This window comes from Quercus robur, chromosome 7 (assembly GCF_932294415.1).
Source record: "Quercus robur chromosome 7, dhQueRobu3.1, whole genome shotgun sequence".
In the NCBI taxonomy this organism is placed as follows: Eukaryota; Viridiplantae; Streptophyta; class Magnoliopsida; order Fagales; family Fagaceae; genus Quercus; species Quercus robur.
This window is the reverse complement of record NC_065540.1, coordinates 43,867,593-43,895,510: the sequence shown is the minus strand read 5'-3', so window position 1 is coordinate 43,895,510 and position 27,918 is coordinate 43,867,593. Positions and strand designations below refer to the sequence as shown.

Genomic DNA, 27,918 nt, shown 5'->3' with positions numbered 1-27,918 from the left:
GATTAAAGGACAAGAGTGGAGAAGAAACATATTAGGCCCTTTGCATGTGAATGCATGAGTTTCTAAAGCTAAAATTTTAAATTTCTCTTCCTGATTCAACTACAAAATTTTAGTTTTATTGACTTACTTTTAGTACATGGGTTGAATGCCATATAATGGTGTCTTTTGTTTTTGTTTTTGTTTTTTATTTTATTTTATATAATAGGTAATTTAAGGATCTTATTATTAATGTTGTTTTCTAAGAGCTGTTTTAAAGAATTATTTCGTGTAGCTATAACAATACTTGTTTTACAATATTCACCTATATGGTTATCCATTTTCAATTTATGTTAAAATGAGATGATATCGTTACAGTACCCCACAAAAAAAAAAAAGGAAAAAAAAAGGACTCCACCATTGAAATAAAGAAACAACTAAATATTGTCAATTTGTCTTGCTGATCCAACTTCTCTCAATTGGGATCTCCGAGATTGGTTTCATTGCTGAAGTGCGCAATTTATTGGTCTTTTTTAGTTTTTAATTGTTCGACACAATCAGAAAAGCATCAACAGGCTAAAATTTTAGTCTCTTATTGGAGATTTCAAATGGGTATCTTTGTAAACCTCTTTTTTTTTTTTTTTTTTTCAAATCCGTTTTGAACTGATTTGTAACACCCTGATACTCATCTTCTGTTTTTTTCCACAATTTTATGTGGTCTGTTTTCTTCTTCTGGCCATTCTTATTCAAAGTAGTAAATATTATAGAAATTTAAAAAAAGAAAATGAAAACCTAAGGAGATCTAAAAAACTCCTAAAAATTCCTGAATATTTAGGCTAATATTGTCTTTGATAACATATCCGGTATCCCACGTGATGCGCAGGTTATTACAAAATCTAACATTGCGCTTACAAAATGCCCCTGAAAGAGAGACAAATTCCAGCCCTTTTTCTATGTTCTTCACTTCTTGGAACTTCAATCCTATTCTTTTGTTTACCTTTTAAAAAAACAAAAAAAGAAGAGCATGAATAATTTATTGCTGCATCAAAAACCAACATAACAATGACTCATTTAAAAAATTAAAATAACATTTGCAATGGAGGCTGGTATATCCGGAAGCCATATACATAGGAGCTTCTAAAAACTGGGCTTGAGGTTGGGGCGTGCCAGAGAATGTGCAGAGCAATGTTTGCCTCTCTTCTGGTATGTTAAAATTTGCATGCTCTCATGTCTGTTGCAAGCCATTTCGCGTCTTCAACAATGTGCCCTGCTGGTGATGTGCATTTCGCTTGCTCAGCATATTGCATTGATAACCACCAACCAGTCTCCTTCTATGGCAAAATAGATTGCTCATCACACGGACAGTGAATTGATCAGAGTCCTCCGAAGGAAGTATTTCGATTTGGCTGGGACTATTAATGAGATTCCCAACTTTTGCATCCATGCTGTAGTATAGTTACTGGACTCAGTATCTGAAAAGTTGTTAATGAAGGAATTTAACAAATATACCCCTCAATTAAATCACATTTATAGCAAACCCCTTTTGTAAATCATTAATTGACTGACCTGAAAGTCTACACGGTCCCAGTAGTATAAGATGTTGGAAAAGCAGAAGTTTCTCCAAACGTTTATAAGAGCATACCTGGACAACATAAAAATTAAAAACCAATATTGAAAATAAGAGTACAAATGAGAAATTGACTCTATGGTTGTCCCATACCCATTTATACTACTCATCTCTATTGTCTTTGTCTCTTGCACACCAACAAAGTAACCGAAATATCCATTCTCCTGCATTTTGATTAAAGGGAGATATTAAAATAAGGACTTCGCATGATAGAGAAGAAAATGTCATGGTTCGTGATGATATCTCTGTCAGATGTGATTGGTTCTATTGTTGAAAAAAGACTGCCTTTTTAAAGGCCAGTATGTGTTAAACAATATGCCCAATCGAAAATAAAATACGAAGTTCAATATTAATTTTACCCTCATTAACTAAAAGAACACTCTTTGATATTCCTATATAACAAGAAAAATGAATTAAAGAGGATTTACAAAGAAAAGGAAATGATACAACAAACATTATAATCTTAATGTATAAAATCAATTTCCAAATTACGCAATCAAAACTATTTCAACCAACATGCTCATGAAGCCAACCAACTCACTGTTATTTGATAAGACCTTCATTCTCTAGTGAATAGATATTTAAACAACCAGAAGTATATTCTCAATCTATTCTTTTATTTATTTATTTATTGGAAACTTGAAATTTTATTGAATCACAAAAAGCTTTCTATAAAATTTGGGGTCTCCTCAAACCAAGTCAAGTAATCCTGAACATGCTAAGTGTGTTGACTGTTGAGCTAGCGAATGAGCTGGTTTATTGTCATTATGCTTTGTGTTTGAGAAATCTCAGCTCATCGAAACTCTTGCATCCACACACGGGTTCCACTGATAACATTCTGGTTTTTCAACTTCCCAGATAAAGCATTCCAGACTAACAGAGTCCCCTTCAAAAATAACCTCTTGGACACCTATATCTCTTGCAAAGTGGGCAACGACTTCCATAGCTTTGGCTTCAATTTCCAGTGCAACCAGTGGTGGTCCAAATCTTATTTGAACTGTGAGAGTAACTGACTAAGCCATGCCATAAGACTCATTCTCCAAACAGGACAGGGGGCATTAATCTTCATACACATAGCTGCAACAATGTTACCCATTTCATCTCGAATCAGTACACCCACCCCTGCTGTCTTTTCCTCTGTGAACACTGCACCATTCACATTGGTTTTATACATCCCAGGTTCGGGTGGAGACCTTCACTTCTTCTGCTGCTGTTGCCATAATATTGCATTCCCTGGCTGAACGGAACTCCAATAACAATGAAGTGCCTCTAGCAATGTCAGATCCCCTCCAGCCTCAATTAATTTCTATGCATCCAAATAGCCCAGTTAGTCATCATAATTAATTCGATCACATGGGCTTTGATCTTATCATCCTGAACCACTCTCCAAAACACATTAGTAAAATCCTCTTCATCAGAAATCATTATGTGGCCAAGATTACAGCTGGTCCATATTTCTCTAGCCATTCTGCAGCAACAAAAGACATGACCAGTAGACTCCTGAGCCTTCCCACATCCCTCACAGACCCAATCAGTAGATAAATGATGCTGTAAATGGTTTAGTTTTGTAGGAAGAATGTTCTTGCATGAATGTCGCATGAAATTCTTAACTTTCCCAGATACAGAGATACTTCAGCTTTCCAAACTCGCTTTCACAGCTTCATTGTGTTCACCTTGTAAGAGCTCTTGCCTCTGTTAGTGGAATAGTGCATCCATAGCCACTTTATATGCACTATTCATAGTGAATTTTCAGCTGGTGGTAGCAGCCTATATCAACTTGTCCTCTGTCATATACAGGGCATAGGCAGATTCCTAAAATGGTATCATCCTCATGATCCATGAAAGATCTTCTCACCACTTTACTCTTCTATGTTCCATCCTCCCCATTAATTAGATCACAAACCTTAGCATCCACTGGGAGGTTTTTTTCTTCTCTCTTTTTTTTTTTTGTTTTGGGGGGGGGGGGGGGGGGGGGGGAGGTTTGGGGGATGGGGTTGTGTGGGGTTGGAGGATTACATTATATCAGGATGGGAATCCATTTATCATGCCACATGCTAATGCATCGCTCATTATGACCCAAATTAGCATACAGAAAATCACCATTCCGAAGGTACTTTCCTCAGAATACTTTATAGAAAAATGAGTTCAAATTTTTTTTTTTGGGAGTTTCCACCCTTGCTTAGCCAACAAAGCCAAGTTAAAGGCATGTAAATCTTTAAACCCCATCCCTCCTCTCTCCTAAGGAGCACATAACTGGTCTCAACTATGCCAAGTCATTCTCTTTTCATCCTTTTTTTTTACCCTGCCAAAAATTCCTTAGACAATAACTTATCCATCCAACCAACAAGTTTATTGGAAACTGTCTCCTTTAGTTGTTGAAATGTATTCCTTTTGGAAAGGCATAATTGTCTTTGACATTTGGAAGAATATATGTTAAACCAAACATGCATTTTATGTTTTTCTAAGTTCACTGATAATATGAGGAAAGCACAATGCTTTGAAGTTAACATTTTGAAAAAATGCTAATATATGTCCCAAAATGATGACTTGTAAATTGTAATAGTAACAAGAAAGATGATGACTTACTGAAGTAAAAAATTTCCCTTTGACTAGAATCCTCAGAATCAGCCATAAATCTTCCGAGTCTATGAATCCTCTCTGGCTGTGGTTCCTCATCAGAGTAGCCTTTTCTGCTAGGTCCAGCCCCATCATCCCCGTCATTGCTTAGCTTATTTCTGAAACCTTCTGCAGCTGAATTGGAATGATCATTATGGAGATCCACCAGATCCTCATAGAGCATACTGTTGCTGCTACATTGTGCCATAGTTTGATTGGGATCCTCGATGTCTTGCTTGTATACCAAATGGAACCCAACTTTTTCCACCTCATATTCTGGGGAAGATATTTCAATCTCAAATTGATGAGCTCCATTCGCATCAATTTGACTAAATGTTTCTCCCCAATTGGAGCCAGAATAGTGAGTGGACAAATAGAGCAACCAAAGGTGAGGTGATTCAACTTTACCATAATTTGTCATAAATCCAGAGTCTAGCATGGTAGGTGACTCAAATTTACCATAATTTATTGCAAAATCAGATTTTACTGGAACTGCCCCTCGAAATCCATGTACCTCAAATGCACAACTGCTTTGATATGACCCGTTGGGTACAAAAACAATGCACAACGCAATTCCCATCAGCTCATCACACCTACAAGACGGCACTTGTAGTTGTATCTTCCATGTATGACCCATCAACGCTTGAAGCTTACTTCGAGGGGGACTTTTCAAAATAAACCTTGCAGGGCTAAACCCTTTTGGAATTTCACCTCCAGGAATAATAATCTCTAACATGTTTGGTAGTCTACCACTTTGTCCCTGAAAAATACAAAGCATAATGTTTGTGAGTGAGACAAAGAGATAGAGAGACCGAGAGAGAGAGAGAGAGAGAGAGAGAGACCTGAAGCATGTTACTTCCACTTTGAATATTGTCAACCAATTTGAAGCAGTTGAGATACGTGAAAAGCAAACGGGAGGGACATGACCTAAGAGGATGATTTTGTAGTTCTGGCAATCTCTCCAGTGAAGTACAATTGTTTGCAATTACGAATTCAATAGTTGATGGAACATTTTCCAATGATTGAAGCCTTTTGCAACCCTTTAAATGGAGTGTTTGAAGGTTAGAGAGTTGAGAGATGCTTTTAGGAAGGGAAACAAAATTATTTCCACATAGATTTAAGCGTGCTAAAGAAGACAAGTTGCCAATATCATTGGGGATTGACGAAAGATCGCAGTCACAAAGATCTAAGTATATTAAGGAATGCAGACCTGATAATGAAGGCAATAATAAGCCCACAGCAATATGACTCATTGGCATGGAATCAAATGAAAATAATGTTTCTTTCAATCCATGGACAAGAAGTTCTTTGAGATTTTTAAGGAGAACAATGGAGGAAGGAACTTCTTTTATAGAAGTTCCACTCAAATCAAGGAACTCCAAACCTTCAACATTCCCCAAATTCTCTGGCAACCTGTCAAATTTTGAGCATCCAGAAAGATCAAGAGAATTAAGCAACTTCAAACAACAAATGGTGCTAGGAAGACACACAAGGTTTTTACAATTTTTTAGAGACAATAAAGTAAGGCTTGTCAAATGTTCAATCGATGAAGGCAGCTCTTTAATAGCTGTTCCACTCAAATCAAGCTTCTCCAAACCTTCAACATTCCCTAGGTTTTCTGGCAAGTTGTCAAATTTTGAGCATCCAGCAAGATCAAGAGAATTACCCAACTTCAAACTAAAAATGGAGTTAGGAAGACACACAAGATTTTTACATTTATTAAAAGTTAGTAAAGTAAGGCTTGTCATATGTTCAATTGATGAAGGGAGCTCTTTTATAGCAGTTCCACTCAACTTAAGCACCTTTAGACCTTTGACATTCCCTAGGTTCTTTGGCAATTTGTCAATTTTTAAGCACCAAGAAAGATCAAGAGATTCAAGCGATTTCAAACTACAAATGGCGCTAGGAAGACACACAAGGTCATCACAATATGCTAGAGATAGTGAAGTCAAGCCAATCAAGCCTTCAATTGATGAAGGTAGTTCCTTAATACCAGTGCCATCCAAATTCAGCTCTTGTAAGCATCCCATGTTTCCAACAAATTCTGAAATTTTCTCGATGTCAAAGCAACCAGAAAGTTCAAGAGTCACGAGTGACTCCATTTCAAACTTTCTTGGAAGACAACTTAGTTTTCGGCAACGTCTTAGATCAAGAAGAATAAGTTTTTTTAGAATCCCAATGGATGAGTGAAGCTCGCGTAACTTTGTGCAATTTGACAAAACTAATTTCTCAAGATTTGGCACTCCGGTGAAGTCAGGGGTTATGATTAGGTTTAAGGAGCTAGCCAAATCAATGAACTTCAACTTGTCAAAATTCTGATAAAAGAAGAAAAAAAAAAGTTAGAATAATTAGTTTCCTAGTGTTCGTTTATTGTGATTTAAAAGCAAAGTTGTTAACAAGCTTACCTTTATTCCTATCCAAAGATGTTCAATTTTGCTCTGTTGTAAACAAAGTTGAACAAGCTCATCTAGCTGGAAACTTGATGGCAAAGATTTTGAAGGATATGAAATCCAATCAAGAATTCTTAAATCATTAGGAAGATGTGTGGGGACACGGTGAATGCCACAAATTCTAAGAAATTTAAGATTCTCCATCTTCAAAAAGGCCTTAGGGTTCCAACGTGCCTCTTTTTCTTCATTATAAGTACTTAAAATATCCATGGCTTGAATTGCTTCTGTTCCCTAATAATCATGAAAAATTGCAAAATATATTATTAGCATAACAATTCAAATTTGAAATTTGTTGAACAAAAAGATAGGGAAAGAGATCAAATTCTCTGCTTAAACTCCTACCTTATTTTTTTCTAACACTTTGTCACTGTCCTTATAAACCCATAGTCTACTACGCTTCCCAGGATCATCAAGGCACTCTTGAAAAACTAGGTTCCTACCCATTTCTTCAAGTAAATCATGCATCCACACCATATCGTCATACATAATTTTTAAGAGAGATTTATCAATGAGTTCCTCCAATCCAAGAACAGGGTAAAGGCCAAGAATATCTAGTTTTTCTACTACATGATCTTTCTTCTGATGATTAAAAAAGCATGCAATATGCAAGAATATTTCCTTTTGTGGCTTTTGTAGTCCATCAAAACTTATTTGAAGTACTTGGAGAATTACTTCCTCAGGAAATTCTTTGAGTCTCTCTAACGCAATTTTCCATTCGACACTACTTTTTCCAAACAAAAAAGAACCCAAAACCTCAAGAGCTAAGGGAAGGCCACCAGCATACTTCAAAAAATGATTAGACAGCTCTATATAATCATCAAGTACATGCTTTTTTCTAAAAGCTTTCGAGCAAAAAAGCTGAAGAGCATTTTCATCATTCAATCCTTTAACTTCATATATTGTATCCACTCCATGTGCCTCCAACACATGCTTATCTCTTGCTGTTATGATAATTCTAGTGCCGGGACCAAACCAATCATGCTCCCCAGATAACATTTTTAATTGTTTCGGTTTATCTACATCATCAAGAACAAGAAGAATCTTTTTACGACTTAACCTACTCTTGATCTTGAGAACTCCATCATACTCCTCTTCTATTTTCAAATCCTTATCCTTCAAAATGTCATCAATAATTTTCTGTTGTAGTGGAACACAACCATAATTTTCAAATTTTTTCCTAACATCCTTAATAAAACCATGAGCTTCAAATTCTTTAGAAACCATATGATAAACAACTCTAGCAAGAGTTGTCTTACCCATTCCCCCCATAGCCCAAATTCCTATGAAGCGAACATCATTTGACCCTACAGCTAAACACGACTCCAATTCCACCACTGGAGAGTATATTCCTACTAGCTCTTTGGTAATATATGGGAATGCATCATATTTCAAGTTAAGTGATATGCATCCCACAATTTCTTGGATATCTTGTGACTCAGGCCTGCAATTAAGAAAGTTCAATATACATTGAGTTTGAACCACCTATAGGTAACAAAAAAACAAACAAACAAAAAAAAAAAATACAAACTTAATGTGCAATTCTGTTGACTGAAAGAAAAAAAATATGCGATCAGGACAAAATCGAAAGATGTACAACGAAACATGTAAATAGATCTACTTATAAGGTTCCAAATAGAGTCAATAAGTTATATACTTGAAGTGAGTCATTTGAATATTTAAAATAAATAAATATGTCAAGTTGTGTTACCTAGTATCCTTTAAATGCCATCCAGCGAGGTTGCCCACTTGTCTCAGAGCAACTCTCCATTTCTCGACCCTCTCTTTGTTCTCCTTTTTTTCATATTCAACAAAAGGCTGTTCAAAAGTTTTCCTTTGTTTTCGTACATCAGATGGATCGACATAATGAAAAACAGGCAAAACTGTCATTCCCTTCTCTTCCTTGCAAAAAATGATGTGTGCAAGTTCATCCAAGCACCAAGTTGAAGATGCGTAGTCTTTTGAGAGAATGATTACAGCAAATTTGGATTCTTTTATGGCTTCCAACAACTCTGGTCCAATGGCTTTCCCTTTCTTAAGTTCTTCGTCGTCTCTAAACGTGTGAATGCCTTTGCCTTTCAAAGCATTAAATAGATGATCCATAAAATTGTTGCGGGTGTCCTCGCCTCTGAAACTGAGGAAGACGTCATACTTCCTTTGAGCAGTAGAAGAAGAAGAAGAACTTGGGAAAGAGGACGAGTCAGCTTCCATGCCCATTAATGCCACTGGATATATAGATCTACATGTTCCAAAAAAAAAAAAATCAATTAGAAGTTTAGAACTGAAGAAAGATTAAAAAAATAATAATAAATATGAAAAAAAAGAAGAAACTATTCGACTCCCAGCCTGAGTTGAGTTCGTGGCTTTTGAAAGTACGTCGAATCGGAGAGAGTTGGAATCGAATCTATGAGAGATATGGAATACCTTTTGAAAAGCAGAGACTACTTGGGAAGTGGCCTACTTTTTGAGAAACGTGACTTGTGAAGTGGAGTGGGAAATTTCCTGGAAACTTCGGTTTTGAAGATTCGAGAACGTACAGTAGTCGACCCGACCCATCTGAACATGTGACAGTCATCACGAGAGTCTATTCTACACCATAGCTTTTTTTCATCAGCTAAAAGTTCTTTTTATTTATTTTTTTAATTTTTTTTTTGGAGAAATTACAATTTACTCAGTTTGGTTAAAATTTAAATTACCTACATGTGGTTTAAAATTTGACACTTTACCTATCTGAAATTTGACACTTTACCTATCTGAAATTTGACCAAAATTTGAGTTGTTTATATGTAGTTTGAAATTCTACAATGCAAGTGTTCCGATGGATAGTTTTTGATCTTGTATTTTTATATTTTTTGTATTTTTGGAGGAGTGACATAAAAATGGAGAAAAATTACATATTTAGCTCTATTTTTAATAGAAATGGGTTATAGAAGTCTAACTGAGCTAACTTCATGTGGATAAAGTGTTAAATTTCAAACAACAGATAAGTAACTTAAATTTCGGTAAAACCACATGTGAGTAAATTGTAATTTAAATCATTGTTCTTGACAGGTGGACCCTAATGGGATAAATCACTGACCTAGTTTTTTCAAAATGCAGGTACTCGAACTCAAACTGAAGAACACACTCAATCAAAACAAACATTTTGAGACCAAGGACCCAACCGATAGGCCAACCCGCTGGGTTAAAGTTCTTTTTATTACACATTGCTCTTTTTACATTTACGTTGCTTTTTGAACAGTAGAGACTAGAGAGTTCATTTATAAAACCAATATAAAAACGTAATTTATTAAAGCAAATAAAAAAGTTTGCTATTTGCGAAAATTTGGCCAGCTACTATCTTCAATTTCGAACTCAGGCACAATTAATATCCAAAACTTCCACTTCTCACTTCTCAATTCTCATTGTCTCAATGCTTATTCACCTCAGAAGAATAAATCCACTTGAATTCAGCCCTCCAAGCCTTAGTTCTCACCCACTCTCAAGGCAAGTTCTCCAACCTTGTCTCAAACGTCATCGCTTTGCCCAATGTCCTCCTCACTGCCACCACTCCACTACCCAACAATGGTTTCAGGCTCAGCTCCCTTGACTGACTCGCAGTCCCTTCTCCACCTAGTCTTAAAGCGATTCGATGTCGAAGAAATGGGCAGTCAGCTCTGCGACAATCGGTTTGATATTGAGGCTTGTTGTGTCACAATGCTACCCCCAAGAAAGAAAGGTGAGTCCTTGGTCTTGCCCAACTTGAAATTAAAGGATTTCATTGAAGCTATTAGGTTGGTATTGGAAATTGTGTATGATGAGCAGTTTGTAACTTTTTCTTATGGTGGGCGTGTTGGTATGGGACGCCACACCGCCATTAGGTACCTTAAGAACTCGGTAGAGAATCCTAGTTGGTGGTTTAGTGTCACATTTGATAGAGAAAGGTTTGATGTTGTGTTTGTTTATTGAAGAGAAAATAAAAGATGGTTCTTTGATTGTTTTAATAAAGAGGTTGTTTGAGTGTGAGGTGGTGGGAATTGAATTGGGTGGTTGTTACTTAGGAAGGGGGTTTCCTCAAGAAAGCGGGTTGTGTTCGATTTTGATTAACATTTACTTTGATGGGTTTGATAAAGAAATTCAAGATACGCACCTTCAGAAAAATCAGGAGAATCCAAAGTTTAAATCAGAGCAACTTGTTTGGATGTCTGGCCTGTTTTATAAGCTAGTGAAGATGTATGTGGTCAGATATTTGGATGAAATATTAGTGGTAACGTCAGGGTCGAAGATGTTGACCATGGACTTTAAGAATTGGGTTTTGAAATATTTAAAAGGTAGGTTGGATTAAATGGATTTAAGGATGGATAAAATGATGACGGCAATTCATAGTGTGGTATCTGAGAATATTAGTTTTCTAGGTATGGAACTACAGCCTGTAGTCTACAGGCGGTTCCACCTTCAGTTTTGCATCCTCCCGTGACGGAGAAAGCAATTAGGGCACGGAAAAAGTACCTTAGGCAGATGGAAGTTAGAGCTTTAGAATTTGAAAATGATAGAGAGAGAGAGAGGAATAGAAAGATACTGGGGTGTGAAGATATTGCAACATGTTTTTAAGAAGTTGAAGCAAAGTGATGGGTTTAAATTTGACTTCCAAATTGAAAATGAGGTTTGAGAAATCTTGAGAACTTGGACTGATGAATGGTCCATGATTTCTTGGGTTCCTTGGAAGAGCGTTGGGAATGGCATAAGATGCTTACAGCAGGCGATTTTCTCTCTTTAAGGCACATTAGAGGTCAATTGCCCCAAGAGCTGGTTGGTGCTTATGATAAGTTCCAAGAGCAAGTTGACAAGTATTTGAGTCCGGTCCAAGCTAGAAAGGCATTAGAGAAAGAAGAAAAGAGAGTGTTGGAGGAAGAGGAACAGAAATATGCTAAGAGCACGGTTGAGGATTTGACGAGGCTGTGTATGAAAGTTGATGCACCAATAGAACCTGTTAGGAAGGCAGTTAAGATGGCTGGTTTTACAAATAACATGGTCCCTAGGCCAATCAAGTTACTCATTGCTCTTGAAGATACTGATATTATCAAGTGGTAACTGTGGTATGCAGGTGTGTATTTTTCTTAAAATAAAAGCGGCAGGATTTGTATTGCCTTTCACAAAATTATCAAGTAGCCAAATCTTAGTGGCGCAATTTTTACATCCAAGATCTGCTAAAACTAGAGGACCATTATTACAGCTTTTGTCCACAAAATTAAACTCACAGCATCTGAAATTAGATATTGCTAGTTTCACTTTGTTGAACAGAGCATTTCAGGTCACTTATTTTTGGGGGAATCCATGTTAAAAGCAGCAATGGCAAATTGGCAATACTTAAGTGGCTCTCAAGTTCAACCTCCTGAATTCCCTGCTGGTTAAACAATTGTAGGGCATGCCGGAATCCTGCAAAATGAGCCTCCAGACGGTATTGGCCCACAATCACCTCAACCTTAGCTGCAACAAAATTCACATTGAGATCTCTAATCACTACAACATTTACAGCAACATATACCTTGGAGTAAGTTAACTGAGGGGGCTTCCATATTAGAAGATGTACTTTCTGCAGTATCTCAGATGAAAATTTTGCAGTCCAGTCACCAGTGTTCATGCATCTCCTTACCTATATATACCAAACTGGTTGGCTGTATTCCTGGTTCCCCAAATCTCTCCATTTCTGCGCAGCCATGGTTGCCATGAGAGAGTGGGAAATAGTTTCAGCGAGAATGTATTCATATGGTGCAGCATCCAGGAGAATAGATCAGTCCAGTTCTGATAAGGCTGGTGTGGGATAAAGTTTATGCATTCAACTAATTGCCATACCTTCTTGGTGTCTGGGCAAGACCACAAAGCATGTAAACTGGTTTCAGGAACTTCATTACACTGCTCACAAGTTACTGAAGCGATGATGCACTTGGAAAATAGACAAGGCTTTGTTGGCAGGACAAACTGAAGAGTATGCCATGAAAAACTTTGATCTTGTTAGGAACCAGAGCCTTCCACAGTGGCCGCCACCTAATTGTTGAGCTGTGATTGTTTGAAGCCTCTCCTAAACCTGCCATTGCCTCGTGGTCCGACAAATCATATGCACCCCGAACTGAAAAATCTCCAATTTCTGCACCCACCCAAAAGATACTGTAATCAAAATGTTGAGTATTTCACGGAATGCTTTGAATGACAGCAGCTTCTTGTGACATGAACAACCTGTCCAGAACAATCTTTCTGCGAGTCTTTGTATTATCATCCAGCAAGTCACACACATAGTTTGCTGCAGATTGAGGATTTCTTAGTAAAACCACCTTAGATGTATTCAGTGTTGGCAGCTGCCTATCTTCCCAGATGTTAACCTGTCTTCCATCCCTATCTTCCAACAGTAGCTCAACTGTGCAACCTTTCAAGCTTCCATTATACTTCTCCAACCAAATGAGGCTTTGGATGGTAACTTTGCGTTAACAAAAAGAGGTAGATGGGAAGGATTTATGTCTGTATGTCATTAGAAGTTTAACAGAACATCACATTTGCAGGACACCCAAAAAAAGAAGATTTAATCAATAATAAGAGCCAATTGACAGTTAATTTTAAAGCTTGACCATTTAGAGTCCTTGACCACTTTCACAAGAGCCCAAGGTGAGTGTGAGAGGAGAATGGCTACTTGGCTAATACTTCAACGTTGATGCTCTTGTAACCATCCACGGTGGCAAAGGCTTCAAGCTTCTCAGATGTTTGATCCCATCTTACCATTAATTAAATAAAAGTTCACCAACAAGACATTAAGAAAAATATTTGTTATTCCCACCTGATAAAAAAAACTACTTGGGGAAAAAAAAAAAAAGCAATATGGTGCGTATGATATTAATTTTTGAGTTTGGGTCAATTAGGATGTGATTGCCAAAAGCTGCCACTAAGGTACAAGTACCACAATATTTCGAAGTTTGTAGAAAGAAAAATGATGACTTACAGGTCATTTTCACTAAATTCTTGAAATTCAGCAATTGATCCTTCAAGTTTGAATCCTCTTTGGCTGTGGACCCTCATTATAGTAGCACTCTCCACCAGCTCCAGCCCTGTCATCCTCATCATGGCTTCGCTTATTTCTGATTCTGCAGCTGAATCATCAAGATAATGATATAGAACACCCAGGACCTCATAAATTGTACTGCTGTTGCTGCTGCACTGTGCCATAGTTTGATTGGGATCTTCCATGTCTTGCCGGTATACTAAGCAGATCCCAATTTTCTCCACCTCCAAGTTCCAGCTATTTATTTTAATATTAAGTTCATAAAATCCATTAGCATCAATTTGGTTTTAACTAAACATTCTTCCCCCATTGGAGCTGAAATGGTAAGACACATAGTAATTGGAAAAATAGGGCAGCCAAAGGTGATGTGATTCAATTAAACCATATTTTATTGTAAAAATAGAGAAAGCAGAAAGGAGAGTAGAGGAAGAGGAATGGAAATATGCTAAGAGAACAGTTGAGGATTTGATGAGGCTGTGTGAAATGTAGCAACAGAACTTTTTGGGAAGGTGGTTTAGACGGCTGCTTCTACAAAATCATGGGTCGCCCTAGGCTGATCAAGTTACTCATTGCTCTTGAAGATACAGATACTATCAAGTGGCTTGATTTCTTCTGCTGCTGTCACAACTTCAAGATGTTAAAAAATGTAGTAACTTATCACTAAAGGTTCTCTTGCATTTTGTCACTAGCAGAGAAGCATGAATTGACCAACAGCCCAACAGAATCTATTATCTATTACTATATATAATAGCAGAAGCATAATCCTCAATTTCCTCCCGTTAAGCCATCTGGCATATCTTGAGTAGCCGTACAATCTCAAACTAATGTAATTATTCAGTCCCAAACACAACATCTATAACAACTGCTCCAAGACACCACCACCGTGCACCCTTAGTGCATGGTGAAACAATATAATAGTAGGTCATGTGATATAGAAATAGAAAAGACAATTATGCATGGAACACATATTTATGTGGTTCGGCCTTAGACCTACATCCACAGACATTGTCTAACAAAGAATTTCACTAAGAAAATAGGAAATTACAAAATAGCAAAAAAGCATTGGGCAAGTGAATAAACTCTATAAAACCAATTGAACAAAGCCCTACACACAGCAAAAAGGAACCCCCCCCCCCCCCCCGCGGGCCAATTCTTCTACATCGCTCTCATAACTATCCCTCTTACCACTTCGATAGGCTTCAAGTTTCTTGGATCCCCTCCTTCCATTATATGAAAGTGCCCCAACAAGTTAAGAAGAAGAAAAAAATTTATTGTTCAAACCTGATGAAAAAACTTCAAAATAAATAAATAAAAGTGATATGGAATGATTTTAATTTTTGAGTTTAGGTGATTGGGATGTGAGTGCCAAACAATACTTTGAACTTTCTTTTTTCCCTCTCTCAATGCTAGCTTAAAAATCAAAAAAGAAAAACTCCAATTTATACCTATGACTAATTAAATTTTTTTATCATGACAATTTAAACCTGAGTAACTAAACCCACAATTTCATTTCATGGGATTCCCCTCTCCATAAAATAAAAGAGAACATCAAGACTTGTATATTGTAATAGCAAGAAGAAAGATGATGACTTACAGGCAAACAAGTCGAATCTTCCTTATACTAAATTCTTTTAGAATCAGCCATACATCCTCCAAGTCTTTGGATTTGGTTCATCACTAGAGTAGCCTTCTCCACTAGGTCCAGCCCCATCTTGCTCATCACGGCTTCGTTTATTTCTGCTACCTTTTGCAGCTGAATGGTAAAGATCATGGCAGAGATCACCCAGATTCTCATAGAGTGTCCTGCTGTTGATGCTTAACTCTGTTATAGTTTGATTGGGATCTTCAATGTCTTGGTAACAATCGCTCTTCCCTCCATGAATGGAGTCAAGCTTCTTGGACGTTTGATCCTCTCCTTCCACTAAATAAAAGTTCACCAACAAGACAAAAAGAAAAATTTGTATTATTCCAACCTGATTAAAAAAAAAAACCTAAAAATAGAAACGTGATATGGTATTATTTTAATTTTTTAGTTTGGGCTTATTTTTCTGCAAGTGTTACTAGATAATGCTAAGGTACTTTGAAGTTAACATTTGAAAATAAAAATGATAGTATTCGTCCTAAAAAAAAAAAAGATGATGTCTTATGAAGTAGTAAGAAGAAAGATGATCGCTTACTGGCAAAAAAGTTAAAAATTTCTGATTCTGGCTGATCCTCAGAATCAGCCAGATCCTCATACAGTATGCTGCTGTTGTTAATGAACTGTGCCATAGTTTGATTGGGATCTACGATGTCTTGCTTGTATACCAAATGAACCCCAATTTTCTCCAACCCCTCTTTGTTAGCAAATAATTTCATCTTAAGTTGACTGAATCCGTTAGCATCAGTGTGACTAAGTATTTTACCCCAATGAGGGCCGAAATATTGAGAGGACAAATAGAGCAGCCAAAGGTGAGGTGATTGAACTTTACCATATTTTGGCCTAAAAAATTGTACGAAATACGCAATTGGAAATTCATTGATATATAAATGACATGTAAGTTTTGAGTATTGTGACCCATTGGGTACAAGAACAATACACAACGCAATTCCTATCAGGTCATCACACCCACGAAAAGACACTCTTATGTTACCACCCTGACATTCAAGCCAAAACCATTTCAGAATTTCACCTTCAGGAATAATAATGTTTGGTGGTCCCTGAAATATACAAGGCATAATGTTAGGAACTTTTAGAGAGAGAGAGAGACAGACAGACCTGAAGCATGTAACTGCTGCTTTGAATATAGTCAACCAATTTGAAGCAGTTGCAACACTGAAAATTTAAACCTAACTTAGAAGGATTAAATTGCAGTTCTGGCAATTTCTCCAGTGAGGTACAATTGTTTGCAATTACAGAGTCAATAGTTGACGGAACACTTTCCAACGATTGAAGACTCCTGCAACCCTCTAAATAGAGTCTTCGAAGATTAGAGAGTTGAGACATGCTTTCAGGAAGGGGAACAAAATTATTTCCTCTTAGATCTAATTGTACTAAGGAGGACAAGCAGCCAATGTCACTGGGGATTGAAAAAAGATTGCAGTCACTAAGACCCAAATTAGTTAAAAACTGCAGACTTGATAAGGAAGGAAATAACAAGCCCATTGGAACAGGACTTGTTGGTAGGAGTTTGAGATTTTAAGGAGAATAGTGGAAGAAGGAACCTCCTTTATGTCCGTCCAACTCAAATCAAGCCACTTCAAACCTTTCATATTTCCTATGTTCACTGGTAAGTTGTTAAATTTTATGCATCCATAAAGATCAAGAGAATTAAGCAACTTCAAACTACAAATGGTGCTAGGAAGGCGCACAAGATTTATGCAAAATCTTAGAGTCAATGCAGTAAAGTTAGTCAAACATTCAATTGATGAAGGCAACTCTTTTATAGTTGTTCTACTCAAATCTAGCCTTTTTAAACTTTTGACATTTCCTAGATTCTCAGGCAAGTTGTCAAAATTCGAGCATCCAAAAAGATTTAGAGATTCAAGCAATTTCAAACTACAAATAGTGCTAGGAAGACACACAAGATTTTTGCAATTACGTATATCCAATGAAGTAAGGCTTGGAAGGCGTTCAATTGATGAAGGCAACTCTTTTATAGCTGTTCCACTCAAATTAAGCCTCTTCAAACCTTTTACATTCCCTAGATTTTCTGGCAAGTTTTCAAAATTTGAGCTCCAATAAAGATCAAGACATTCAAGTGATTTCAAACAACAAATGGTGTTAGGAAGACACACAAGATTTTTGCAGCTCCTAAGAGTCAATGAAGTCAGGCCAATCAAGCCTCCAATTGATGAAGGAATCTCTTCTATAGCAGTTTTACTCAGATCAAGCATCCCTAGACCTTCGATTATCCATGGGTTCTCTGGCAAGTTTTTAAATCTTGAGCATGTTGAAAGATCAAGAGCACCATGGAACTTAAAACCACAAGTGGTGTTAGGAAGACACACAAGATTTTTGCAATCATGTATATCCAATGAAGTAAGGCTTGGAAGGCGTTCAATTGATGAAGGCAACTCTTTTATAGCTGTTCCACTCAAATCTAGCCTTTTTAAACTTTTGACATTTCCTAGATTCTCAGGCAAGTTGTCAAAATTCGAGCATCCAAAAAAATCTAGAGATTCAAGCAATTTCAAACTACAAATAGTGCTAGGAAGACACACAAGATTTTTGCAATCACGTATATCCAATGAAGTAAGGCTTGGAAGGCGTTCAATTGATGAAGGCAACTCTTTTATAGCTGTTCCACTCAAATTAAGCCTCTTCAAACCTTTTACATTCCCTAGATTTTCTGGCAAGTTTTCAAAATTTGAGCTCCAACAAAGATCAAGACATTCAAGTGCTTTCAAACAACAAATGGTGTTAGGAAGACACACAAGATTTTTGCAGCTCCTAAGAGTCAATGAAGTCAGGCCAATCAAGCCTCCAATTGATGAAGGAATCTCTTCTATAGCAGTTTTACTCAGATCAAGCATCCCTAGACCTTCGATTATCCATGGGTTCTCTGGCAAGTTTTTAAATCTTGAGCATGTTGAAAGATCAAGAGCACCATGGAACTTAAAACCACAAGTGGTGTAAGGAAGACACACAAGATTTTTGCAATCATGTATATCCAATGAAGTAAGGCTTGGAAGGCGTTCAATTGATGAAGGCAACTCTTTTATAGCTGTTCCACTCAAATCTAGCCTTTTTAAACTTTTGACATTTCCTAGATTCTCAGGCAAGTTGTCAAAATTCGAGCATCCAAAAAGATCTAGAGATTCAAGCGATTTCAAACTATAAATGGTGCTAGGAAGACAAATTAGTTTTTCACAACACTTTAGATCAAGACGAACAAGCTTTTTAAGAAATCCGACAGATGGGTGAAGCTCACGTAGTTCTTTACAACCATTTAGAACTAATATCTCAAGATTTTGGACTCCAGTGAAGTCTGGGGTTATGATCAGGTTTATGGAATTACTCAAGTCAATGAACTTCAACTTTTGAGAATGCTGTTAAAAGAAAAAGAAAAAAAAAAGTTAGAATGATTTGCTTCCTAGTGTTTGCTTATTGTGATTTAAAAGCAAAGTTGGAAGAGGATACTTAAGAATGCACTTACCTTTATTCCTATCCAAAGTTGTTCTATTTCGCTATATTGCAAACGAAGCTGAACAAGCTCATCTAGCTGGAAACTTGATGGCAAGGATTTTGAACGATAAACAGTCCAATCAAGAATTCTTAAATCATTAGGAAGATGTGTGGGGACATAGTCAATGTAATCAACTCTAAGAAATTTAAGATTGTACATCTTCAAAAAGGCATCAGGGTTCCAAGTTGCCACATGTTCTTCAAGAAAACCACCACCCCAAATATCCATAGCTTGAACTGCTTTTGTTCCCTGATGATCAAAATTCAAGAAGGAATTGATAATTTGCAAAAAAAATATTATTAGCATAACAATTCAAATTTCAAATTTGTTGAACATGAAGGTAGGGAATGAATTCAATTTCTCTAAATAATCTCTTACCTTATTTTTTCTAAATACTTTGTCAATGTCCTCATAAACCCACAATCTACTACGCTTTCCAAGATCATCACGGTGTTCTTGAAAAACTATGTTCTTACCCATTTCTTCAAGTAAATCATGCATCCACACTACATCATCATCCATAATTTTCAAGAGAGATTTATCAACGAGTTCCTTCAATCCAATACCAGCATGAAGGCCAAGATTATCCAGTACTTCTACAACATAATCTTTTTCATTATGATTAAAGAAGCATGCAATATGTAGGAATATTTCCTTCTCTGTGTCATGGAGTCCATGAAAACTTATTTGAAGTACATGCAAAACTTCTAGATTAGGATATTCTTTGAGCCTCTCTAACGCACTTTTCCATTCATCAGTACTTTTTCCAAACAAAAATGAACCCAAAACCTCAAGAGCTAAAGGAAGGCCTCCGGCATATTCCAAAAAATGGCTAGACAACCCTATATAATCATCAGGGACATGCTCTTTTTTAAAAGCTTTCAAGCAAAAAAGTTGAAGAGCATTTTCATCATTTAATCCTTTAATTTCATAGATTTCATCCACTCCATGTGTCTTCAACACCTGCATATCTCTTGTTGTTATGATGATTCTACTACCCGGGCCAAACCAATCATGCTCCCCGGCTAACATGTTTAACATGTCTAGCTTATCTACATCATCTAGAACAAGAAGAATTCTTTTATGACGTAACCCATTTTTGATCTTGACAACTCCATCATACTTATCTTTTATTTTCAAATCCTTTTCGATCAAAATTTGATCAATAATTTTTTGTTGTATTGGAACAAAATCTTTTTTTTTTTCAAAATTTTCCCTAACATTCTCAATAAAACTGCAAGCTTCAAAATCTTTAGAAACCATATGATAAACAACCCAAGCAAGAGTTGTCTTACCCATTCCCCCCATCGCCCAAATCCCTATAAAGCGAACATCATTTGACCATAAAGCTAAACGCGACTCCAATTCCACCACATGAGAGTCTATTCCCACTAGGCCCTTGATAACTTCTAAGAATGTATCATTATTCAAGTTATGCCATATTAGCCTCACAATGCTTCTAATAACTTGTGAGAGAGGCCTGCAATAAAGAGAGATCATAGAAGATATTTGGTGTTCAATTCCGCTTACTGAAACAAAACCATGTAATGACGTAAATTGATAGGCTCAAGATAAAATTCATAGAAATGCAAACATGTATGTAATGTAGATCTGCTAAAGGTTCAAAATGAAGTCATATATATGAAATGGGTCATCAGAATATTTAAAACAAATAAATAAATCAATTGAAATTAAATTACCTATTCATTAAAGGCCATCCAGCGAGATTGCCCACGTGAGTCAAAGCAGCTCTCCACATCTTCACCTTCTCTATATTCTCCTCGAAACGATTTTCATGTTCAATAAAAGCCTGTTCAAAAGTTCCCATTTGCTTCCGCACATCAGAGGGCTCCACGTCATGAAAAACTGGCAGAATTTTCATTCCCATGTGTTCCTCGCAGTGAAAGATCTTTGCAAGTTCATCTACGCACCAAGTCGAAGATGCATAGTTTTTTGAGAAAATGACAACAGCAAATCGCGATTCTTCTATTGCTCTTGAAAGCTCTGGCGAAATAGTTTTTCCTTTCTCAAGTTTTTCATCGTCCTTAAAGGCGTTAATGCCCTTCTGATTGAAAGCATCATATAGAAGGTCTGCCAATGTGTAGCGGGTGTCCTCACCTCTGAAACTGAGGAACACATCATACTTCCGTCGGGCGGCAGAAGAAGAAGAGGAACTTGGGAAAGATGAGGAGTCCGTTTCCATGCCCATTAAAGCCATTAGAAATTATAGATCTGACATGCAAAATTTAAAAAAACAAAAAAGATCAATTAGAATTAGTTTAGAACCGAAGAAAGAATAAAAAGAAACCACTTGATCCTCAACCTGAATTGCGTAGCTTTGAAAGAGATGGAATTGAATCTGAAATTAGGAACTGATGAGACAGAGAAAGAGGAGACTGAAATTTGGAAGAGATGAAAGAGGACTGAAATTATTCTTTATTTTTCCGAGTACTTCCACTTCCTAGTTCCTAGTGAGGAGCGAAAGTTGCTCTCTTTTTCTGAGTACTTTCACTTCAAAAGTAGCGATGAAATTTCCGAGTGCGTGAGCAGCGAAAGTTCTGCAACTACAAAGAAATTCTCTTTTTCATATTGCTTTTTCACCAGGTTTGTAGTTTTTTCTTTTAAGTAAAAAATTCAAGCACTAAGGAAGACAGGTCGACTTTCCAATGACTGAACGAATTCAAGCACTAAGCGAAAGTTTATGTTTATATTTATTTCCTTTTTCTTTTTTACAAGCTACAATGTTCTTTTTATACTACTTTTTGGGGGTTTTTTTTTTTTTGGCGCTAAATAAATCATTTTTTAGGATTATTTTATCAAAAAAAATCTTTTTGAAAATAAAGTTTTGAGTAAAATTCAACTTTCCAGAAGTTGAGCTCTATGAACCACTTGCTAATAATAATGCTCTAACATGGCATTTAAAAATAGCAAAATGATTTTTTTAACAATATGTCTTTTTAGCCCCACCATTATTAACGTATGATATTTAAAAAATTTTGCCGTTTATTTTCAAAAAAATAATGGCATTTATAAATAAAAATCATCCCACTAATTTTTTTTTTTTTTTAAAAACTGAAGTTTATAGAAATCGATTTCAATACAAAATCAGAAGAAAAAAAAATCAAGAAAATTGCAATTGAAAAACTCTAGTTCTATGTAACACACCTCGTTCCAAATTGCGCAATTTTCTTTTAAGGGTTTATTTATGTATTTATTTTTAAAAAAATAATTATTAAAGAAAAGTAAGAAAAATCTTGCAATTGCCTTTTAAGAAATGAGATTTAAAATTGTGATTTTCTTTTTCTTTTCTTTTTTTCTTCTTTTGATTTCCTTCCAAAATGTGCAATTTTCTTTTAAGGGTTTATTTATGTATTTATTTTTAAAAAAATAATTATTAAAGAAAAGTAAGAAAAATCGTGCAATTGCCTTTTAAGAACTGAGATTTAAAATTGTGATTTTTTTTCTTTTTTATTTTCTTCTTTTGATTTCCTCCTGGACACCCAGTTCCAAATTGCGCAATTTTCTTTTAAGGGTTTATTTATGTATTTATTTTTTTAAAAATAATTATTAAAGAAAAGTAAGAAAAATCGTACAATTGCTTTTTAAGAACTAAGATTTAAAATTGTGATTTTTTTTCTTTTTTTTCTTCTTTTTTATTTCCTCCTGGACATTTTTTTTCTGGGATGTGGCGTAACAGTGTTTTTTTAATGTTTTTTTCTCTTTTGTTGAACTAAAAGTGATTTTTTTTCTGGATATGATTTTTATTTTTTAATAAATTTAGATGATTTTTTTTTGTTATTTGTCACTTTTTTTTGTTTTAATTGGATATTATTTTTTAACATGAATATATAAATAAATTTAAATAAACTCACTTTTTTTATCTTCCCTCTTTTTCACTCTCAACCAAATAAAAAGATGAAAAATTTTAAAAAAAAATTATTCTCACTTTTTTGTCATACTACCATTTTTTTTTTATCTCCAACTTTTTCATCCTACCAAACCAATGGAGTAAGCCTTCAAGGAAAGTTCATAGTTTACTTTACCCAATACCCATCTACAACAAGTACAATCTTCTTTATTTCATTATTTTAAATAAAGAATCTCATCTCAGCTGTACTAAGTAATATCAAGTTTGAATTTATCTTTTTTTGTAAGACATCAAAAACTGTGAAAGGTCAGCCTTCAAGGAAAGTTCTTAGTTTACTTTACCCAATACCCATCTAAAACGAGTACAGTCTCCTTTATTTGATTATTTTTAAATAAACAATCTCATCTCAGCTGTACTAACTAATTTCAAAGTTTCAGAGGTGTATTTAAAAACTGAAAATTATTAGTTCCAAAAAAAAACTGAAAATTATTGTTTAGAAATATTTATGAAAATATTTATGAGTTAAAAAATGTGTAAAAATATATATAATGTTGTTTAAAAATTAAAAATAGTTGTTTAAAAACACAAACCAAGCACCCTCTAAATTTTTTTAATCATCAATCTCATAATTATATCACTATATAAGAAATTTATTTTTATACCCAAAAATAAGTAATTTAAATAATTTATGTGTATATATATATTTGGCACGTAATTCTAGAATAATGTTCCACCGCCCACCGATACTAGAATATTCCATTCTTATAGCCAATAAACATAATTCAAAACTTTGGTTTATATTGCTTTTTTGCTTTTTACGTTACTTCCAAGTTAATAGTTTGTTTATATATTTATTAAAGAATTAATTATTAAAGTAAAGTAAAAAAAAAAAAAAAAAATTGTCTTCTAAGAACTGAGATTTTTAAACTTAAAAAACATTCATTTTTAATTTTAACATTAGAGCAATTGAATAATTTTAAACCTTTTAACTTCTCTCTCTTACATTAAAAAAGTGCAACTGCATAGTTCAGGTGCTCATATATATTGTGCATATGCCTAGTATTAGTTATACGATGGCGTCTTTACATGACTAAAATAATAAATAATGTCAGCTCAAAAAATCAAAAACATAAATATTGTTTGTTTTATGTATTAATTACTTAAATCCACTCTAAAAGTATAAATTATAAATTCTTTGCACTTTGCATTGCAAACTATTAAAACTTTAAAGTTTAAACTACCTTCTTAAATTTAATGGAGATTGTGCTTTTTTAGCCTCACTTTATTTTTAACAGTTTTTTATTTTATTTTATGAGAATTTTATTTTTAATTGTGAAGTAGACACAATTTGCAAGCATTGTTGAAAACGTAAAATTAAGATGGCTATTACAACTCTTATCTTAGTCTTAAAACTTTGATAGTGACGATGTTGAGGCAATTCTACGTGTTCCCCCTAATTTGTTATCAGACAAATGATGCTATGTTTTGGTCACATTCCAACAATGAGTTCTACACAGTCAAATCTAGTTATGATGTGGCTAAGATCATCGCAATAAAAGAAAATTTAATTTAGAGCCCAACTGAGGCGTAAGCAAGTGTGGCCAAAGTCTCAAAGATTTGAAAGTTTACAGTGTTTGATTTTCAACACACCCATATCTCAATTTTCATAATTTAGTTCTCAATTTTCAAATTCCTGTTTGGAACCCAAACTTGAACTCAGTATTTGGTTTGTAAAAAGCAAGTGGGGCCTATGTCAGAATGGCTACCCACGTTTCTTCTACACACAAACCCAACCTGAAGATAAAAGAAGAATGCAAAGGTGAAAGAAATAAAAGCTTTGATCTGATAAAATAAACCCAGGAAATAAAGCCAAAAGATCTCAGTTTTAAAGGTTTGGTGTTGATATATGAAGTTCTGATCTCATATCATAAACCCAGTAAATAGCACAAACATCATAAACCCACACATAATAGTCCGAAAATCAGAGTAAAAAAAGACTGTAACAACACATCAAACTCCACAAAATTTTATCAATAGATGAGACTGAGAGAATGAAGGAGACGCACCTGAGATTGGGGCTAGAACAGGTGGATCTGAAATTAGGGAAGAAGAAATGACTTGATCCCAACCTGATCAATTGCGTTGTGTTGAAAATGCGTCGAATCGGAGTGAGTAGAAATCCAATCTGAAATTTGCAAATGAAGAGTGAGAAAAGACTGAGGAGAGCTAGAATTTTGGAAGTAATGAAACAGACTGAAGTTTCAGTGCTCTTTTTAGGAAAAATTACAAGAAACTTCCACTGCTCTTTTTTATTACTATTATATGTTTTCTCATTTCTGAGTAATTCCACTTCCTAGTGAGGCGCGAAAGTTGCTCCTCATTTTTCTTTTTCTTTTTTTCTTTTTTTTTTTTTTTTTTTAACGCTTTTTCAAGAGTGGCAAACTGGCAATGAAAGTAGTAGTGCGGGAGCAGCAAAAGTTCTCTTTTTATTATTTTAATTTTAACGGCTACTATAAACTTATTTTCATATTTTCTTCTAAAAAAAGTTCCTTTCATATTGCTTTTTCACCGGGGTGTATAGTTTTTTTTTACAGTAAAAATACTAAAAAATTCAAATACTACCATGAGGAAGACAGGCTGTAAAGTTCCCATTAACCAGGAAGTCCTGTCTATATTGCAATTTTTTGCCGGCTATAAAGTGCTTTTTACATTTGCTTTTTGACCCAAGTTTAAGAGTTTGTTTATATATTTATTAAAAAATTAATTATTTAAGTGAGGTAAGAAAAATCATGCAATTGTCTTTTAAGAACTGAGATTTAAATTAAAAAATTTTATTTTTTTATTTCAACATTTGCACAGTTCCAGGTATTAGTAATACCACGGTGTCTTTGCATTACTAAGAGCATCCACATCAGTTTGTTTAAAATTTTTTTGTCTATTTTGCACTGAAAACTTACTTTTTCAATTTTACTCAAATCATTGATAAAAACACAAACATCATATCATTTATTATACACTATCTTTTCTTCAAATAATCATTTAATATTAATATTATTTTATTATTTAACTTACTCACCTACCTACTACCCACTACCCACAACATCCACCACACACGGTCTCCCTCGCTATTTTTCAGAACAACCCTCTCTCTTCTCTCACGATCAGCCATAGCCTTTGTTGTCAAACTGCCCTTCTTTCTCACGATCAGCCATAGCCAAAGCTCACCTTGAGCTCTGTCCAGGGCCGAGAGCCCCAAATCCTTCGCCATGCCATCAGCAGTGGCAGCAAAGATTAGCTGCAACACCGCCACAAACAGTGCTCCAAATCTTCACACTCTCATGGCAGCAGCGAATACTCCACCCAAGCTTCCATGGCAGCGGCAACAGCAACTTTGGTGTGAGTTTTGGTTTGACTTTGGGTTCCATTTTCTGTTGATTTTTGGTTTGATTTTCCATTGATTTTTTGGTTGGATTATTATGTGTTGTAATGGTGGTGGTTGGGTGGTACTGAATTGTGATGGTGGGTGGGTGGTTGATCGGCTGTGCTGATTTAGATGAAGAGAGGGAAAGGGAGAGAGAGAGTGAAATGAGAAAGAAGAGAGATTTGACCGGTGACAGAGAAAATAGTATAAAATATTGATTTACAAGGCTACAGTAATCGTGTAAATATACACGGTTACTGTATCTCATGGAAATTTTTAGAAGATTTTACACCGTTTTACATGAGTTGATGTGGGAGATTTTTTGATCAAAATATGTAAAATAAAGGAATTTTTGTATTATAGAAGAGTATCCACCAACTGATGTGGATGCTCTAATATCTACTAATCTACTATCTAAGAGGCAATGTCTCTTTCTACAGTAAACTTGATTTAGTCAATTGGTGAGCAAAACTCACCGTTTTGCCTTCTTCTTTTTCTTTTTTTTCAGTCATGCTATTTTGGTTTGCATTTTTTTAATATTTATATGAGTTGTCATATATATTGTTATATTGACACAATAAAATTTACAATATTTTTATAATTATTCAAGTGTCAATTTCTTATAGGTTAAAATAAAATAATAAAATTTGAGAATGCCACTAAAAGCACTCACAACAATGGTGTTATATTGGTATATTGGTATTTTTTAGCTCCTCAAACACCAAAAAGCATGTTCCAACAGTGGAGCTAAATCTATTTTTTTTAACTTCATTGCTACAGTGCACGTCTATAGATAGATGTGCACTATTCATGAGAGCTAGACAAAAAAAATATTATTTTACTCCCCTTTTCATTAAAATAAACCCAGAAAATAAAGTGAAAAGATCTCAGTGTTAAAGGTTTGGTGTTGATATATGAAGTTCTGATTTCATATCATAAACCCAGTAAATAACACAAACATCATAAACCCACACATAATAGTCCGAAAATCAGAGCCAAAAAAGACTGTAACAACACATCAAACTCCACAAAATTTTAACAATAGATGAGACTGAGAGAATGGAGGAGACGCACCTGAGATTGGGGCTAGAATAGGTGGATCTGAAATTAGGGAAGCAGAAATGACTTGATCCCAACCTGATCACTTGTGTTGTGCTGAAAATGCGTCGAATCGGAGTGAGTAGAAATCCAATCTGAAATTTGCAAATGAAGAGAGAAAAGACTGAGGAGAGCTAAAATTTTGGAAGTAATGAAACAGACTGAAGTTTCAGTGCTCCTTTTAGGAAAAATTACAAGAAACTTCCACCGCTCTTTTTTATTACTATTATTATATATGTTTTTCTCATTTCTGAGTAATTCCAATTCCTAGGGAGGAGCGAAAGTTGCTCCTTTTTTTTACACTTTTTCAAAAGTGGCGCCGAAAGTTTTAATGCGAAATTTCTCTTTTGTATTATTTTGTTTTTATTAGCTACCATAAAGTATAAACAGCTTTTCATATTTTCTTCTTAAAAATAACAAAGTTCTTTTCAGATTGCTTTTTCACCAGGCGTACACTGTATAAGCAGTGATGTTGGAAATTTCCAAAGAAACTTCATTCTTCGTGAGCTTCGAAGAAGTTTAGTTAATGGTAGAGTCATTGTATGAGTCAACTCTACTGTACACATCCCGCATGTTCAAAAATGAGGACAAAGTGTAAATTCATGGTGACTAGCAAAAGATGATGATAACAACTCCATTGTTACAAAAATGGCGGGGGCATTGAATACAT

The 27,918-nt window shown here is 35.2% G+C and overlaps 3 protein-coding genes across 10 annotated transcripts in view; all 3 read right to left on the bottom strand.

Annotated features, from left to right (window-relative positions):
• Positions 1–21,086, bottom strand: part of LOC126693566 (disease resistance protein RUN1-like) — a 127,983-nt gene extending 106,897 nt beyond the window's left edge. The window contains exon 1 of one of the 3 annotated variants that reach the window (XM_050389566.1): positions 20,980–21,086. Coding sequence is in view for 1 of the 3 variants with exons in the window: in XM_050389572.1 (XP_050245529.1) it covers positions 8,378–8,883 (506 nt within the window). In the remaining 2 variants the exon portion in view is untranslated. Of the gene's footprint in view, positions 1–8,377; positions 9,230–20,979 lie in introns of those variants that run through there. The other 2 variants (XM_050389572.1, XM_050389568.1) reach the window with 2 other exon arrangements.
• On the bottom strand, positions 747–21,079 carry LOC126693561 (disease resistance protein RPV1-like). 4 transcript variants are annotated; one of them, XM_050389558.1, is made up of 8 exons: positions 20,562–21,079; positions 19,240–20,341; positions 18,832–19,110; positions 5,062–6,534; positions 4,190–4,979; positions 1,697–1,767; positions 1,543–1,618; positions 747–1,448 (listed from the first exon to the last, which is right to left on the bottom strand). In XM_050389558.1, exons 1-6 carry the CDS (start codon positions 21,077–21,079, stop codon positions 1,706–1,708), a joined length of 4,224 nt encoding a protein of 1,407 aa, XP_050245515.1. In that variant the 3' UTR covers positions 747–1,448; positions 1,543–1,618; positions 1,697–1,705. The 4 variants fall into 4 exon arrangements, with proteins under 4 accessions (XP_050245515.1, XP_050245518.1, XP_050245517.1 ...); XM_050389561.1 differs by lacking the exons at positions 747–1,448; positions 1,543–1,618; positions 1,697–1,767; positions 4,190–4,979; positions 5,062–6,534 and adding exons at positions 5,018–5,061; positions 16,452–18,724; XM_050389560.1 differs by lacking the exons at positions 747–1,448; positions 1,543–1,618; positions 1,697–1,767; positions 4,190–4,979; positions 5,062–6,534 and adding exons at positions 16,194–16,393; positions 16,452–18,724.
• The window catches only part of LOC126693563 (disease resistance protein RUN1-like), a 57,906-nt gene continuing 41,710 nt past the window's right edge, over positions 11,723–27,918 (bottom strand). For 2 of the 3 annotated variants that reach the window (XR_007645422.1, XR_007645424.1), the window contains one exon: positions 11,723–12,690. The gene's annotated coding sequence lies outside the window, so the exon portion shown is untranslated. The remainder of the gene's footprint in view (positions 12,691–27,918) is intronic. The other variant, XR_007645423.1, reaches the window with a different exon arrangement.